Raw genomic sequence first — 19,081 nt, forward strand, 5'->3', positions numbered from 1 at the left:
AGCCCTTGCCTTAACAGTAAGCCAGTGTATGGAGGCTAGCACTGGAGTAATATGATACATTTTTTGGGGTTCTAGTCAGGATTCTAGCAGCTGTATTTAGCACTAACTGAAGCTTATTTAGTGCTTTTGTAACGGATGTGAAACGCTAGCTTAGTTAGCGGTGGTGCGCGCTAAATAGTGTTTCAATCGGTGACGTAACTTGCTCTGAGACCTTGAAGTAGTAGTTCTCCTTGCTCTGCAAGCGACAAAGGCATGGATCCATTTTTCTGCTTCATTTTTGGACAGAAAATTTCAGATCTTTGCAAAGTTACATACATGTGGATGGAAAAAAGCTGTCCTTCAAACAGTCTTGATGTTCATCAAAAGAGAGATCAGGGTCCAGAGTAACGCCGAGGTCCTTCAGTTTTATTTGAGACGACTGTAAAACCATCAAGATTAATTGTCAGATTCAACAGAAGATCTCTTTGTTTCTTGGGACCTAGAACAAGCATCTCTGCTTTGTCCGAGTTTAAAAGTAGAAAGTTTGCAGCCATACACTTCCTTATGTCTGAAACACAGGCTTCCAGCGAGGGCAATTTTGGGGATTCTTGGGGCTTCATAGTCCACCTTATAAGGACTTATACGTATATATATTTTTTGTATAAGGTCATTACATGGGTAGAGAGCCTGAAGAAGATTTTGAAACAGAAACAAGAAACTTTTTTTCGAAGAGTTTTTTTTTTTCCGTCTTTCTGTCTATATGGAAAACAACAAGAGTGACAAATCGAAATGAGATAAGAGTTGCGTCTTGACAGATATGCTACACATAGACTGTAAGAAATGCTTTGACCCAACAAAGGTTGTTGCTATGTCGATTAGTCAAAGTTTTTAAATGCTCCTGATTGGTTGCTGATCTCCAACAGTTGTGTGGACTATACATGCCATGTTTGGGCCACAGTGCATGACGTGCTTAATTTGACATCACCAACTTGTGAAGTTCATAGGAGCATGTCAAATGAAAGCTCAGTCATAAATGTGTTACAAAGTACCTATAGCCATATATGATGCTTTATAGAGGGTCATAAATGTCGCATAACTATGTGACATAATCACCAATGTCAAATGTGACATAACCAACTATTAGTTAGGGTTAGATTTCAAGTCAAATTGTAAGAAGATAAATTGTGGAAGTGGGCAGGGATTGGCCATAATTATTACTTTTTTACTGTGTTTGTAACGGTTTTCTTGAGTTGGAGGAGAGGCGGACCAAAACGCAGCGTGGTTTCTATTCATGGTTCTTTAATAAAGACTCTACACATGAACAGACTAACAAAACAAGAAACGTGAAAACCTAAAACAGCCCTATCTGGTGCAAACACAGAGATGGGAACAATCACCCACAAAACCCAACACCAAACAGCCTACCTAAATATGGTTCCCAATCAGAGCCAATGACTAACACCTGCCTCTGATTGAGAACCATATCAGGCCAGACATAGAAATAGACAAAGAATGCCCACTCAGATCACACCCTGACCAAACAAAACATAGAAACATACAAAGCAAACAATGGTCAGGGTGTGACAGTGTTAACTAGTGACAATGACAAATACTTTATTCAGTAAGGTCACTCCTTTAGAATTATATGGTCACTCCCACTAAGGCCAACTTTGAATGGTTGATATCCCAGGCTTATATGTGCTGTGTGTGCAGTAGCCTGGAGACGACGTTACTCCACGAAACACTTACCTTGATGAAAGCCCCCAACTTAAAGAAATTGAAAGTGGCTTTCTTCTGCAACCAAGTTAAATGTTCCTCAGTGCACAAACCCACACAACAATGTAAACGAGCCATACCGGGCAGTGCTGGGTCCATCAGGTCTTTGACACATTCACCCACTCCCCCGCTGAAAGATCAGCTACAAAATGTTGCCACCATTGTAGCAGGTTGTAATCAAGCCCTGGTCTCCAGCATGGGAACAGAAGAGGAATACCTGTTGTGGTGGTCTCAGGTTGGACTACTCCAAGTCATCTTGGCTTTGACACACACAAACGCGTTGCAGGTCCATCAACCCATTTAAATACTTCACACCCTACGGATCATGAGAGAACCTTCATAAATCAGCAGAACTGTAATAACCTATCTATTGACAGTTTATGTAGTGTCCTGTAATACTTAGTTTGAAGTGAGACATCATTGGTCATTCATAACACATCCATAAAGACTATATCACATGGTTCTTTACTTAATTTAAAGTTAGAAACATTTTGAAATGTATAACATATGCGTAAATATGACGCTGTACTTACTATAAAGTCAGACACCTTTGGTCATTCCTAATACATACAGTACCGGTCAAAAGATTTAGAACACCTTATTCATTCAAGGGTTTTTCTTTATTTGTACTATTTTCTACATTGTATAATAATACTGAAGAGATCAAAACTGAAATAACACATATGGAATCATGTACTGACCAAAAAGTGTTTAACAAATCAAAATATATTTTATATTCTTCAAATAGCCTTGACGACAGCTGTGCACATGCTTGGCATTCTCTCAACCAGCTTCAAGACTGTTGCAAAAGCATTCCTCATGAAACTGGTTGAGAGATTGCCAAGAGTGTGCGAAGCTGTCATCAAGGAAAAGAGTGGCTAAATTGAAGAATCTCAAAATATATTTTGATTTCTTTAATTAACACTTTTTTTTGTGTTACTACATGATGCTATTTCATAGTTTTTATGTCTTCACTATTATTCTACAACATAGAAAATAGTAAAAGATAAAGAAAAACCCTTGAATGAGTAGGTGTGTCCAAACGTTTGAACGTCCATGTGTTGCTGGCCTCTTCCTCCACCCATTCCATTGGCGGTCACAATGCAAATCGCTGTATATGGAAAACATAATCATCACATGTGTTACTGCACTACAGAAAACTCTCTAACCAAACAACAGTGCAGTGAATGAGAGCTGAATTAAAGGGCAACTACACAAAACAAATAAAAGTTGCTTAGATTTCTAACAGACCTCAAAACTCATCCCCTGATTTGGTTTGAGCATTGTTGTGGACACAGAAAATGTTGTTTTTTTTTTGTTCAAATGTGTGAACAACTAAGAGAACCTGAAGATATTGGGAAAATCCGAAACCTGGAAAGACTAAACTGAGAAAATGGAATTCGGCAAATAAATCTAACTGATTTTAATTGGCCACCAATGTTTTTTTGCTGTGACTGACTGCATTTTGTTAAGAAGTTGGGCCATCCTAGAAATGTTTTAGAAAAATGTAATATATCAAATTTTGCAGATGATTAAAATGAAAATACGTGAATGGCTGGCCCTGGGAATCGAAACCACTATCCTGGCATTGCAGTGCTCTACCAAGATGCTTGATATGGTTATAAATGCTGTGTGAAGCCTCAATTTAATATGGTATATAAGGCCTTTATTAAGCTGTGCTTATGCCACCTTTTATAAAGCACAGGTTTATGTCACATTTCACATTGGTGGTTGTCACACAGTTATGCCACCTTTATGAACCCTTTTTAAAGCATGACATATAGTTATAGATCAGCAGGTAGCCTAGTGGTTAGAGCATTGGGCCAGTAATCGAAAGATTGCTGGTTCGAATCCCCGAGCTGACAAGGTAAAAATCTGTTGTTCTACCCCTGAACAAGGCAGTTAACCCACTGTTCCCGGGCGATGACGACGTGGATGTCGATTATGGAAGCCCCCCGCACCTTTCTGATTCAGAGGGGTTGGGTTAAATGCGGAAGACACATTTCAATTGAAGGCATTCAGTTGAACAACTGACTAGGTACCCCCCTTTCCCTTAGATGATTTGTTACACATTTATGTAGTGTTTATGAAGGGTTTCTGAAGCCTTTATAAGCTGCATGTCATTTAAAGTAAGCTAAAGCTTTTATTTATTCTTATATAAAATCACAATAATGTTGAATTAAAGACCCCTGCCAAATAGTGTCACACTTAACCATTTTTTTCGGCCTTCTGTAAGTTTAAGAAACATTGTCTTGTGCCTTGAAATTCTGTTACCAAAATCCCACATATCTTTAAGATATTTTCTCATTTCTGACCCTCATGAGGAGAGAGGATAATGAAAGTTCACAGAAGTTGCAAGTAAAGGTAGACCTACCAATTATTTATAGTGTTTTACTAATATACATTTTGTTTATGAATTATTAAGTGAATACAAATCGGTAACAACATTTCATAAAGATCTGTAATGGGATTTCTGCTATTTTAATAGGCTAAAATGGGAAATCATAGTAGTCACAAACCACAAGTGGGTCATCTGCTACTGTCCTCCCTTCCACTGGAATATGTTTATGTTAAGCTGATAACTGTTTCCTTTCTATTTCTGTCGTCTGGTGGACAAAGCAAGAGTGTGAAGAGTCGGACAATCCTCCCTCTCTCTCCTTCCCTACCTCCAATTAATGTTACCTCTCACGGCTCTTACTGACACCTACCCATGAGCCCCCTCTCTTTCCATTTACTGTAACCAGCAGCATCCTCATCCACTGAGCACAGACCGATACCGGACGTCCATGGATGGTGAAAGTTAGTTGACATTTGGTCAGTCCGCCCTAGCCTTGATTTCAACGTCTACAAATGTCAGGACCGGCCTACATTTGGCCCAGACCGGACCAAATCTGAACCAAACATAGATATCTATGTTTCTAAAATGTGGAAAGCACAGTACATTACAGTACAGTAGAGCACAGTGGAGTACAGTAAAGTAAAGAAAAGCCGTGTATAGTTCTGTACTCTAGATTAGAGTGGAGTAGCATTCAGTACAGTACACAGTAGACTATACTAGAGTTGAGAACACTATAATGTACTGAACTGTACAGTTCTGAATACGGTACGGAACTGAATTCTACTGTATTGTGCTGAATTCTATTCTACTTTAATATACTCTACTGTACTGAACTCTATTGTACTTCACTGAATCCTACTCTATTGTGCTGTGCTGTTCTTTACTGTACTCTACTATGCTCTACTCTGCTGTACTTTGATGTCCAAACTAGAGGTCGGACGATTAATTGGAATGGCTGATTAATTAGGGCCGATTTCAAGTTTTCATAACAATCGGAAATCTGTATTTTTGGACACCCGAGTTGTCCGTTTTTTAATATTTTTTTTACACCTTTATTTAACTAGGCAAGTCAGTTAAGAACACATTCTTATTTTCAATTACGGCCTAGGAACGGTGGGTTAACTGCCAGGGGCAGAGCGACATATTTTTATCTTGTCAGCTCGGGGATTCAATCTTGCAACCTTACGGTTAACTAGTCCAACGCTCTAACCACCTGCCTTACATTGCACTCCACGAGGAGCCTGCCTGTTACGCGAATGCAGTAAGAAGCCAAGGTAAGTTGCTAGCTAGCATTAAACTTATGTTATAAAAAACAATCAATCAATCATAATCACTAGTTAACTACACATGGTTGATGATATTACTAGTTTATCTAGCGTGTCCTGCGTTGCATATAATCGATGCGTGCGCATTCGTAAAGGACTGTCGTTGTTCCAACGTGTACCTAACCATAAACATCAATACCTTTCTTAAAATCAATACACAGAGTATATATTTTTAAATCTGCATATTTAGCTAAAAAGCAATCCAGGTTAGCAGGCAATATTAACCAGGTGAAATTGTGTCAATTCTCTTGCGTTCATTGCACGCAGAGTTAGGGTATATGCAGCAGTTTGGGCCGCCTGGCTCGTTGCAAACTAATTTTCCCGAATTTTACGTAATTATAACATAACATTGAAGGTTGTACAATGTAACAGCAATATTTAGACTTAGGGATGCCACCCGTTAGATAAAATACGGAACGTTCCGTATTTCACTGACAGAATAAACATTTTGTTTTCGAAATGATAGTTTCCGGATTCAACCATATTAATGACCAAAGGCTCGTATTTCTGTGTGTTATTATGTTATAATTACATCTATGAAATGCACAAGCATTTCGCTACACTCACATTAACAATTGCTAACCATGTGTATGTGACAAATACAATTTGATTTAATATTTCATAGAGCAGTCTGACTGCGCGATGGTAGGCAGCAGCAGGCTCCTACGCATTCATTCAAACAGCACTTTCGTACATTTTGCCAGCAGCTCTTCGCAATGCTTCAAGCATTGAGCTGTTTATGACTTCAAGCCTATCAACTCCGGAAATTAGGCTGGTGTAACCGATGTGAAATGGCTAGCTAGTTAGCGGGGTGCGCGCCAGTAGCATTTCAAACGTCACTCGCTCTGAGACTTGGAGTAGTTGTTCCCCTTGCTCTGCAAGGGCCGCGGCTTTTGTGGAGCGATGGGTAACGATGCTTCGAGGGTGGCTGTTGTCGATGTGTTCCTGGTTCAAGCCCAGGTAGGGGCGAGGAGAGGGATGGAAGCTATACTGTTACACTGGCAATACTAAAGTGCCTATAAGAATATCCAATAGTCAAAGGTAAATGAAATGCAAACGCAATTCTGTTAATGAGTGTAAATCCACTTTGCTTACTGTAGTTCAATAACCAAAATAGATTTTTGCTCAAAGTCGAGGTGTCATGTCATAGCTGACACCCTGTTCGTTCTGCAGATGTCCATGGTGTAATATATGAGTGTGCTTGGAAGGGGTTGCAGTGGTGCTGAAGAATACACCTTTTGATTTTCTGTCTCAACCCATGCACCTCCTGTGTTTTATGGTGAGTTGGCGCTCATATTAACTGCAGAGCGACGACAGCTTTCTATTATGGGCCTTACTCAGGGTCTGGTGCACTTTATACAAGTAATTTTATGTGTGTGTGGGAAGGAGCTTTGGTGCTGTGATGGCACACTTGCCTCAGTGAGACTTGGCTACTTGGCTATTGTGATGAGCTCTACCACTACTACACGGAGATTTGACTTGCACCAGAAACATTTCAGAATGATTTGCATCACCCACACCTCTCTGATTCAGAGGGGGAAAATGAGGAAGTCACATTTCAGTTGAATGCATTCAGTACAACTAACTAGGTATTCCCTTTCCCTTACTACGATATTGGCATTCCTTAGTAGGCTACATGTTCAACATCTACCTAGTGTTTTTACTATGTTGCTTTGTAGTTCTAAATGGAAATTCTTTGGCAGGGGTGTGGGTTATCTGTCAGTCGGCTGCAATGTTGTTAATTTGCAAGGGAAACTGCGGTTTGAGTGAGACTCCACCGGCCACTCTTGCTGCTGGCAGAATTATTTTGTGTCTATTAAAATGGAGTGCATGGCAGCTCTTTTCCGGGGAGTGACACTACACGGCATGGCACTATTAAGCCATGGTCTTGAGTTCAGAAAAGAGACGGCTTGAACCTGAAAGTGCATGCTGAACCTGGATTGGCCTATCACTGTTGACGGTGTGTGAAATGTAACCCTCTCGCAATACAAGACGGCACACACGCACAAACATGACTTATTTTAGTTGTAAGCATTCCATGAAATGTTCCTTCATCAAAAGTACTCCATGTAGACACAAATCTTTAGCATTTCAAGTGACATTTAAATCCATTGCAAAGATAGCCTACATGGTTTGGTTTGAAGATGCTGTATTATGTAATATTAGACCATTTCATTCATAAAACTGTGATTTTAGCTGTCCTAAATCCCTGTATATAGTTGCTGGCTGACTGAATTGCTCATTTTAAGCCTAGGTTTCTGGGCAGGCTGGCCAGCCAGGGTAATTGGCAAGCCTAGCCCCCTCCTTTCGCTTTGAAGGATTAGAGTAGACATTTTTCCCATATGGCCCATGTGACCGCCTCTTTCCACTAGTGCTCAGCATAAGAGATGCAGATTGTCTTGCTCTCAATGTGAGTGTGCAATGCTGCTCGGTGCACTACTTTCTCTGCTTACTCTTTATTCCAATGAAAAAACACACGGGGTGAGTAGCGCCGCGGGGCTTTGCTATTTACTTCTAAAGTTTCCAGATGGGTCTTATTTAGAAATACTAGATGGTTCTGTCAATGGTGGTTTTCTGTTTTGATTTTGTGTGCTTTTAGTCTTAAGCGATGCCACTTTAGGTATTTTTCTGTAACGCTGACTGTAGTTTGGATTTCTCATTGTTATTTGTGAAAGTTCTCCATCTTTGCCTGCACAGGGGAATTGACTGCAGTGCATAGCTGCGGAGCAGGTTGAGATTTGAATGACTTAACTCGCATGTTATCATCAAAGGATTCTGATTATATACTAGGTTATTTATTGTTGGATCGTGCTGATATATGAGAAGTTTCAGAGATGTATCCTCTATAAAATGAGATTTGTTTTCTTTACTGTAGCTAAGATGGACCATATGTGTCAACTAAATCTTAATACTTACGGAGGCGATAAGATTGTTTTAGAAACCGGAGAAACTTGTCTAGTGGTACTGAAGGCTACCCCTTTAGCATCCATGGTGCTAGGGAGCCACCATGTGGACTGGGTAAACCTCACAGCCATGTCTCTCTAGACGAATCGAGTTTCTCTCCATTGCTCCATTGTACACCCATGTATTTCCACTTCCCAGCAGTTAAATGTTAAGATGTGGTTTGCTACCTCTGTTAATATATTTGTCAGATGCACACATCACTTTTTTCCTTTTTTCTCTCCCCTGTAACCAGAAATCACTTGAATTTAAGCTGTAGACCCATTACATTTCTCATGGAAATGTGAACTTGAAAACAAAATGTGTTGGCCTAATTGTTTCAAAAGGTTTTGGAAGGAGATCAGCATCACTTTCATACGCAACACAAACAAATTAATTGCTCATAATATAAGGTTGTTTATAGTCTTGAGAAAAACAGCATTTCACACATTTTTCCTCAAAGCACTTTTTTCTAATGAGATATATAATGGAAGCTGTAATCAGTCATCTTCTCTTCGTCTTCCCTCCCTTTCATCCCTTCTGCCTGCTCTCTTTCTCCCACTTTCAAAAGCTCTAGGTCCCGCACTCGCTCCCGCTCCAGATCTCATTCTCCATCCCACAATAACCGAGAGCGGAACTACCCAAGGGAGTACCAGAATAATAACCGCGAGTTCCGGGGCTACCACCGAGGCTTCCGGAGGCCCTACTACTTCAGAGGCCGAGGGCGTGGTTACTTCCCACGGGGGCGCTTCCAGAGGGGTGGGGGAGGTGGCTACAACAACAACTACCGCCCCAATAACTGGCAGAACTACAGGCAGCACCCCCAACAACAACAGCAGCAGCAGCAACAACAACAGCAGCAACAACACTCCCACAGCCCGAGACGGGGACGATCCCGTACCCCTAAAAAGCGCTCGGGTAGCCCTCGTTCCCACAGCCACTCCAAGGTCTCGGACCGCTCTTCCTCGCCCCGATCCCGGCATTCCCGCCACTCCTCTACCTCACATTCCTCCTCTCCCACACGCAGGTCGGGCTCTGGGTCAGCCACGCAGAACTCTAAGGATGTCAAGGAGGAGCGCTCTGACTCCAAGGAGGTCCAGAAGAAAGGAGGAGGAGAAGGAGATGGCGAGCCCGTGGAGATCACAGGGGTGTCTGCAGGGCCTGATGGGAGCGCTGGTGGGGACAAGCCCAAGGCTAACTGGCAGTGTGTGACAGATCATAGCAACAGCACCAGCCCCAGGGGGTCAAGTCCTCAGGTGCGCTCAGCTGTTATCATTGGTCAGGGCGCCCCAGCTTCGACCCAGTCTAGTCCCTCTCCTAAAAGCACTAATGCTAATGGCTCCAATTCCAATGGTGCCCCCTCATGGCAGATTCAGACAGTGGGCAGTTCACCTTCCACCAAAAGCCCTTCTCAGAAAAGCCCCACACCTGTGTTCTCTGGCTTTGGCTTCTTCTCTAAAGATGACAACCTGGCAGGAGATAAAGCAGCTATCTCCTCAGTGTTCAAAAGGTAATACAAATATTTTTCTCCTTTTCTCTTTGCCACTTATGAAATATCTTTAGAAATGAAAGGCTAACACACACACTACCATGTTTTTCTCATTTTTTGGTGGAGGAATTTACTGCCCCAAAGCACACATTGTAGCACACGATTATTGTCAACATTTTGGTCAAAGACCTTTTTCAATGCTAGGACATACCTGTCATATTTTTTTGAAACCTTTTATTTAGTGTGGTTAGTGGATAGTTGTAACGTGCCAATTGTATGAATCTAGGACTCTTTCTCTGAGTCTTTTATTTGTATTTAGAATTCATGGTTCTTTCCCAATGAGTCATGCACCACAGAATTATTTGTCCCTGGTATTTTTCCTTGGACCTAAGCCCTTAGGGAAGTGGTGGTCGTCATAGCAAGCTGAAACAGGAGTTTGTAAGTTGAGAAGGCATTACGGACCCTTGGGAGTTTTGAGACGTGTGTGTTTTCTTGGCCAGTCAACGCTGCACTAACCATGACAAATCCCTCATGGCTTGGGCCTTTGAAGAGGGGAGATCTTTTGCTGGCCGTCATATTCTATGTTTATAACTGTATCATCCATTACCCTATGTCCTCCACAATCAATGGGATTTTTACCTACACCATTGACAAGCGTCCTTATTTCTTTCACATTGTTTTGCAATTAAGTTGCAGGGCACTCACCGGAACAGTTGTCCGAGATGCATTTTAACACTGTTGTTTCTCTTTCTCTCCGCCATTTTCTAGGTTCTTGGAAGAGCACAATCATAAGAAAAAGCAGTCTGCTTGGGAGAATGGCAGAGAGATGGAAACCAATGATGGGGATGTTGAGCGAGAGAAAGGAATGGCATGAAGGCCTCTGGGGGCATCTTTGACAGAGAGCCCGACAAAGGGGAGAACGAGAAGTACAAGTACATGGAAGACTTTGACGATGACCGGAACGTGTCGTTGAACAGCTTCTTGAAAGCCTCCCCTTTCTTTTCCTGCGATGGCGAGGAAGAGGATGAGGAGACGATACCCAAGTCACGTCCCAAGGTGCTCCGCAAAGAGCGTGCCCGGGAGGACGACGGGTCGCCCAAGCCCAAGAGCAAAGTCACCCTCTCGGCCAGGGAGCTATTTGAGGAGCGCTTCGGCAAGTGGGAGGACCTGGCCTACTTGCAGGCGGCTGCCAAAGACGATGATCTTGATGCCATGGCGGAGGAGATTTACCGCAGCCAGAAGCAGGAGAAGGCCATGGCCATAGCTGCGGCCTTGGCCAAGAGAGAGGCCATAGCGGGCATGCTCAGAGGCTTCTCCCCGGAGAACGTCAGCAAAGACAGGAGGATGGAGAAAGCTGCCTCCAGCCTGTCCCCCATACCCGCACCACGGAGGAACTCTGACCGGGAGATGTTCATGGTCAGGGGGGAGGACTCTCCCCCAAGGGGCTCTGAGAAAAGAGGAGCAGAGTTCAGCGTCAGAATGGATTCCCTCAGAGATGACGTGGCAAGGTAAGCAGAATGCACCATCATCACATAGATTCACATAGAGACTCCGATGCCTTATCGCCTTAGATAGGTTTCAATCTCCATTAGCAGGAAGCTATGATTCATGAGACGCACTCTTTGTCTCAGGCTTGGACCATGTTTTACAGCCTCTTTGAGTCATAGTTCTATGAAACCATGAGCTTTATGAAAATGAATTAAGATGTGTTGAGATAATGAAATTACCTCTCCCAATTAAATCTTTCAGGTGTTGTTTATAAAAGTCTCATGAGAAAGATCCCATTCTTTGTTTTCTGTTTATTTTTGCTAAAAAGGGCAAAGGTGAAACATCAAATTAAATGTTTTTGTTGTTTCGTCTCTTTCCCCAGCTCCTCTGGTGTTATGGTTGGTGAGCGACGGTTATCACGGGATCTTGTGCATCCTACTAAAAAGGAGCAGGAGTTTCGCTCTATCTTCCAGCACATTCAGGCCACACGGTTACAAAGGAGTCCCTCGGAGCTGTTTGCACAGCACATTGTCACCATTGTCCACTACATTAAAGGTGACCGACCTCTCTCACCTCTGCTCCTTTGCAACTGACCAGTCTCTCTGCTAGCTGTGCATTTACACAGGTGCAAGTGAAGGTGCAATTGCAATATCAAAAGGTTTATATAGCCTATACAGTATATCAGTTGACAGTTCAAACTGAAAAGGGTTGCCAAGTGCTTGTGAATCTAGCTGTGCAATGCAATCCTGTGTGGGAATGATTATGGAAAAATATTGCTGTACACCGAAAAAACATGGAGTCGTTTTTCAGGCACAAATGTTATGTAATTTCATTTGGTTTCGAGAACCTTTCCAAAAATGGTTTTCATTGCTATGACACATTTGCATAGTTATTATACCTTTTGTGACCCTACATGGCTAATAAAATCACATTTAAATATATATATACATATATATATAATTGTTAATGCTGTAGCTGAAAATGTAACTCTAACTGAATTTAAAGTAATGGGAAAGTGCATTGGCACTGAACGTACGGTCATATTTGTTGTGTAACACAAGTTCTGGTTCCTGTTGATTACAGCACAGCACTTTCCATCCAACGGAATTACTCTAAATGAGCGATTTGCCATGTACCAAAGAAGAGCTGCGCAAAAAGAAATTATGAAGCCAAGAAAGAGCCCAGAGATACACAGGTAGAGTCTCCTTCTGAGTGACCATCTCACCTTCAGTGTGCTGAGGCACCACCTCTAGTTTTATCAAAGCTTGCACAGGTATTTATCTTCCCTTTTGTCATTCAGTGCAGGTACAATGGTGGTCGTGTTTGCTATGTGACATCCTGGAGTTACATCTGTACATCGCTCGTAGACTTATTCATTTTGGTCCTCATCGGATCATCACTGAAAATAAGAATAATTCATTGCAGTCATTTCAGTCCTCGCCTGAGCAGCACAGACTTGGAACTAAGAGTAATTCATTGCAGTCCTCATCTTAACAGCACTGACCTAAAATGTTTTAGAGTAATCCCTTCCTCATGTTATGTTTGCAACCTGAGCCGTGGAAAAGTTAAGACCGTGTGTATTTCTCTCTTGCAGGAGAATTGATGTTTCTCCCAGTGCTTTTAAGAAACACTCTCACCTGTTTGAGGGGATGAAAAGCTCCGGGGATGGCAGTTACAAGGTGACTGAACATTTTTGAAATATGAAGTATTTTGGAAAACTGACAAAACAACAGCAAGCGAGCGAGTGAGCCAGCCATCCCCCTTTTAGACTGCGTTCTCCGTCTAAGCCTGTGCTTGTCTTTGAAGGGAGATGCATAACGTCTAAAAAGCAAATGCAAATGCAAAACGAGGCACATTGAATTTGTTGTGTGTTATATACTCCCCCTCCACGTATGATGATTTGGTTATACTGTGGGTACAAGCCCCCCATGAGACCATTGAGTCGAAAAACATGAGGGGTCAGAAATGGAAACGGCCAATTGCTCCTGTGTCCAAGCCATTCAAAGGACTCTAAACAAATGTCATAGTAAGTATTATTCTTCAACAAATAAGGGGAAATATAGTCAAAAGCAAAACCTGTTGTACGTATAGAGTGCTTATACAGTCTCTAGGCCTACTTATAACTTCGGTTGTTTGATGAAATCGGAATGAGACCATTTTCCGGTTGAACTTTGAAAGTTGAACTTTCTTCAAAACGGAAACATTTTAGGGGAATGAAACGGCGTGAAAGTCAATGAACTCAACCTTCAGGAGTTTGAAACCTCATTATGTCCGGTTGTATCGCAGAGGTTCAACATTGTGTTGTGCAAACCTGGGAAAGTACACTGAACAAAAATATGAACGCAACATGCAACAATTTAGAAGATTTTACTGAGTTACAGTTCATATAAGGAAATAAGTCAATTGAAATGGATGTATTAGAGACTAAAATCTATGAATTTCACATGACTGGGAATACAGATATGCATCTGTTGTTCACAGATACACTATACTTCTCTGGAAAAAAATATATTTTTAAAGACCACTGCAATATTATCAGTTTCTCAGGTTTGACTATTTATAGGTATGTGTTTGGGTAAAATTAACATTTTTGTTTTATTCCACTAACTACTGACAACATTTCTCTCAAATTCCAAATAAAAACATTGTAATTTAGAGCATTTATTTGCAGAAAATGACAACAAGATGCAGTGTTGTCAGACCTTGAATAATGCAAAGAAAATAAGTTCATATTCATTTTTAAACAACACAATACTAATGTTTTAACTTAGGAAGAGTTCAGAAAATCATCACCGATCCTCCACCAAATTTCACAGTGGGTGCGAGACACTGTGGCTTGTAGTCCTCAAGATTTGTCATCGCCAGCCCAATCTCCAGACGTGAACCCCATTGAAAACCTCTGGAATGTGGGTGACTTTATGCCTCTCCTGGCACAAAAATGCAAGCAGCTCAGCTTTGTTTTATGGCTTGTGACCATCCATCTTCCTCTTGATCACTTTCCAGAGGTTTTCAATGGGGTTCAGGTCTGGAGAATGGACTGGCCATGACAGGGTCCATCACAAAGACACATCTGCCCGATTCCAGCCTTGCTGAAGCACCCCCAGATCATCACCGGTCCTACACCAAATTTCACAGTGGGTGTGAGACCTGGAGAGGCCTACAAGCTACAGTGTCTCGCACCCACTATGAAATTTGGTGGAAGATTAGTGATGATCTGCGGGTGCTTCAGCTAGGCTGGAATCGGGCAGATGTGTCTTTGTGAAGGACATATGAATCAAGCCACATACAAGGTTGTCCTGGAGGAAAACTTCCTTCTGCTCTGACAATGTTCCCCAACTCTGAGGATTGGTTTTTCCAGCAGGACAATGCTCCATGCCACACAGCCAGGTCAATCAAGGTGTGGATGGAGGACCACCAGGTCAAGACCCTGTCAGGGCCAGCCCAATATCTAGACCTGAACCCCATTGAAAACCTCTGGAATGTGATCAAGAGGAAGTTTTTGCGCCAGGAGTGGCATAAAGTCACCCAACATCAATGTGAAAGACTGGTGGAGAGCAGGCCAAGACGCATGAAAGCTGTGATTAAAAATCTGAGATATTCCACCAAATATAGATTTCTGAACTCTTCCTAAGTTAAAACATTAGTATTGTGTTGTTTAACAATGAATATGAACTTGTTTTCTTTGCATTATTTGAGGTTTGACAACACGGCATCTTTTTTGTTATTTTGACCAGTTGTCATTTACTGCAAATAAATGCTCTAAATGACAATATTTTTTATTTGGAATTTAAGAGAAATGTTGTCAGTAGTTAATAGAATAAAACAAAAATGAAAATTTTTCCTAAAAACATACCTATAAATAGTCAAAACCAGTGGTATCTTAATTTTTGTCCAGTGCTGTATATACAAAAGTATGTGGACACCACTTCAAATTAGCTGATTCTGCTATTTCAGCCACACCAGTTGCTGACCGGTATATAAAATCAAGCACACAGCCATGCAATCAACATAGACAAACATTGGCAATATAATGGCCTTAATGTAGAGCTCAGTGACTTTCAACATGGCACCGTCTTAGGATGACAGCTTTCCAAAAAGTGTTTGTCAAATTTCTGCCCTGCTAGAGCTGCCCCGGTCAACTGTAAGTACTGTTATTGTGAAATGGAAACATCTATTAGCAACAACGGCTCAGCTGCGAAGTGGTAGGCCACACAAGCTCACAGAACGGGACCGCCGAGTGCTGAAGCAGCCCGTAAAAACTGTCCGTCCTCAGTTGCAACACTCACTCCCGAGTTCCAAACTGCCTCTGTAAGCAATGTCAGCACAATAACTGTTTTGTCATGAGCTTCATGAATGGGTTTCCAGGGAAGACATTTTCAGCTTCCAGGAATTGTGAACAGATGCTTGCGACAGGGGGCTGTGCATTAATATGGTAAAAATGAGGTGATGGTGGCGGATGAATTGTACGACAATGGGCCTCAGGATCTCGTCAAGGTATCTCTGTACATTCAAATTGCCATCAATAAAATGCAGTTGTGTTCTTTGTCCATAGCTTATGCCTGCCCATACTATAACCCCACCGTCACCATGGGGCACTCTGTTCACAACGTTGACATCAGCAAACCACTCGTCCACATGACGCCATTCATGCCTTCTGCCATCTGCCCGGTGGAGAAGAAACCCGGGATTATTCCGTGAAGAGCACAATTCTCCAACGTGCCAGTGGCCATCGAAGGTGAGCATTTGCCCACTGAAGTCAGTTACGACGCCGAACTGCAGTCAGGTCAAGTACTTGGTGAGGACAACGAGCACGCAGATGAGCGTCCCTGAGATGGTTTCTGACAGTTTGTACAGAAATTCTTTGGTTGTGCAAACCAACAGTTTCATCAGCTGTCCAGGTGACTGGTCTCGCAGGTGAAGAAGCCGGATGTGGAGGTCCTGTGCTGGCGTGGTTACACGTGGTCTGCGGTTGTGAGGCAGGTCGGATGTACTGCCAAATTCTCTAAAACGAAGTTGTGGCTTATGGTAGAGAAATGAACTCTCTGGCAATAGCCTGCTAATGGCACGCTCCTTCAAAACTTGAGACATCTGTGGTATTGTGTTGTGTGACATTTTAGAGTGGCCTTTTATTGTCCCCAGCACAGACACAAGGTGCACCTGTGTAATGATCATGCTGTTTCATCAGCTTCTTGATATGCCACACCTGTGAGGTGGATGGAGTATCTCAGCAATGGAGAAATGCTCACTACCATGGATGTAAACAAATGCGTGCACAATATTTGAGAGATACGTTTTTGTGCGTATGCAATATTTCTGGGATATTTTATTTCGGCTCATGAAACATGGGACCAACACTTTAAATTTTGCGTTTATATTTTTGTTCAGTGTAGTTCCAGAATGGTCTGTTTTCACTTATGCCGGTCAACTGTAACACAGCAGCCGTTAAACGGGCAGTTCCCAGAATTTGTTGGTTATTTATGGTCTTGTAACAGTTCTCCCGGCCCCTCGCATGCAGTGTGCAAACAAGAATGACTGCAGACTGACCACTTCTCCACGCTAACCCATATCATGTCCACATCCTTGTGTTCTTTTTCTTTTTACCTGCACAGGACAAAGGTAAAAAAATGAAGGGTGACTCAATGGACCTTCGTCTGGATATTGAGCTCCGTAAAAAATATTCCACCCGGGAGAGTGATTATAAACAGGATAGGGGGAGAGATTCAGGAGACTCCCCAGAGGCTAGCAGGGAGAGGTCCGCTGAGAAATCCTCCAAGCACCACAAGAAGTCCAAGTATGTTCAACCAACTCGCACTCTATAACAGTGGTTCTCAAACTTCTCCCCGGGGCCCCCAGCTGTTCCACGTATTTGATTTATTGCATAGCTAGCACACCTGATTCAACTTGTCAACTAATCATCAGGCCTTTGACGAGGTGAATCAGGTGAGCCAGTTCAGAGCTACAACAAAATTGTGAAAGGTCTGAGGGTCTCTGATGAGAGTTTTTTTTAGAACCACTGCTCTATCACAAGCATCACAATTACTTTACTTTACTACATTCTATTTACTATGTTTACTTTACAAGTCCTGTTCATATCTAAAACTAGCCAGGGTTGTACAAGACAAGCAATGGAGTCAAATGTCAATAACAATAAACTGACTTTTAAAGGGGGTTTTGGTCCCTCAACCTTCACCTCTTCCTCCAGGAAAAACAAGAAGAAGCCATCTCGCTCCTCCTCTTCCTCTTCTTCTGCCGAATCTCACAGGGGAGGAGACTATCCCCACGAGGAGCCTGAGCCCAAAGACGAAGGATTTAACAAGGCCAGGCTGGGGCCTCGGGGGGACTATGGCGGTCCCACGGAGAGGGGACGAGGACGCGGAGGCTTTGTAAGTCTGCTCATGGACGTGCGCTCGTATTCATTTTAGAAAGTAAAGGGTCTAATAAAGAATATAAGCGTCAAGAGAACAAGACAAAGTACAACCACAACTAACCTGAAACAAAACATTTAAAATAGAAAAATATGTCATGATGGCATGTTTGTTTTCTTCTTTGACGTTACAATTGGACAGATTTCTACCGGAAATCAAACTCAAGGATAGTTATTTTAATTTGTGTAATAATAATTGTCTTCTTGTTTTTATGATCTGGGTTCTCTGTGTCTGACTCATATTGCAGCAATTTAGAATAAGAGGAAGGGGCTGGAACAGGGAAAATGACCAGGGAAACAATTCCAACAGTAATACCGCTAACATTTGCATACCAGTTCACCCCAAGAATGAGGACTGGGACCCAGAGTACACCCCCAAGAGCCGAAAATACTACTTGGTAGGTTTGTACCCATGCCATTATAAATTATATATTTGTTTCCTCTTGCCTATATATAACATTCCATCCTCAAATTAATTAATTCCTCAAGTCAAATCGGTGAATTCACCAAATTCGCAACTCCTTTGAACTTGCTAACAATGGTATTACCTTCAAGCTCACTTCAAGATATGAACTGTTTCTCTCTTTTCCTGTCTTTCCATTTCTCCTTCAGCATGATGACAGGGAGGGTGAGAGGAAGTGGGTGGACAACCGAGGACGTGGAGGACGGGGGAACTTCCTGCGTGGCAGCAGGGGCCATTTCATTATCCGGAAGGCCAGCGTTGGCTTACCCAAAAACCATGCCAACAACAACCGCAGCCCCAAGTGGACACATGACAAGTTCCAGGTCAACGGGGGGAAGGAGGAGGGCAAGCCCCAGGAGGAGGACACAGAGCAGGACCACAAAGACCAGGAGAAGTCTGAAGACATGGAAAACGCTGAGCAGTGAGGGAGCTCAGGGAGAGAGAAACATTGTACCAGCACAGTGGAAATGTTCTACTGTCTCAAGTCATCTGGGTCGTGTTGAAATGGATGAAAACGGACTGAAACGGGAGGAAAGGACTACCTGGACTTGTCCAATAACAAACACTGTCCAATAACAAAACTACCTGGACTTGTCCAATTAGAAAAGACCCTGCTCACAGCCTATATCCATCACAATGGATGGACATGGGAGAGCTTTGCCCATGCACAAATACACACATTAGGAATCAATCAGGACTCGCTATCTTTACTTAACATTATGTTATACATTTGTCAGGGTATAGCTAACTTGTGTTTTATCTGCTTATAGTAGAAACACTGTTAGACAGTGAACTGCTGTGTTGGAATAGGAAATCTACGTAACCAACCTCTGCACTTGATAGGTTAGCGCGATGAACA

At 42.4% G+C, this 19,081-nt stretch overlaps 1 protein-coding gene across 1 annotated transcript in view; it reads left to right on the plus strand.

Moving 5' to 3' along the window:
- Window positions 1-18,781, plus strand: part of LOC124004866 (thyroid hormone receptor-associated protein 3-like) — a 78,896-nt gene extending 60,115 nt beyond the window's left edge. Inside the window, exons 3-11 of the mRNA XM_046313694.1 lie at window positions 8,930-9,868; window positions 10,711-11,355; window positions 11,718-11,890; window positions 12,419-12,530; window positions 12,930-13,014; window positions 16,945-17,126; window positions 17,538-17,718; window positions 18,008-18,157; window positions 18,372-18,781. Coding sequence (XP_046169650.1) covers window positions 8,930-9,868; window positions 10,711-11,355; window positions 11,718-11,890; window positions 12,419-12,530; window positions 12,930-13,014; window positions 16,945-17,126; window positions 17,538-17,718; window positions 18,008-18,157; window positions 18,372-18,647 — 2,743 coding nt within the window. The 3' untranslated portion in view covers window positions 18,648-18,781. The remainder of the gene's footprint in view (window positions 1-8,929; window positions 9,869-10,710; window positions 11,356-11,717; window positions 11,891-12,418; window positions 12,531-12,929; window positions 13,015-16,944; window positions 17,127-17,537; window positions 17,719-18,007; window positions 18,158-18,371) is intronic.
- The last annotated feature ends 300 nt before the right edge of the window (window positions 18,782-19,081 follow it).

Source organism: Oncorhynchus gorbuscha, linkage group LG19 (genome assembly GCF_021184085.1).
Source record: "Oncorhynchus gorbuscha isolate QuinsamMale2020 ecotype Even-year linkage group LG19, OgorEven_v1.0, whole genome shotgun sequence".
Lineage (NCBI taxonomy): Eukaryota > Metazoa > Chordata > Actinopteri > Salmoniformes > Salmonidae > Oncorhynchus > Oncorhynchus gorbuscha.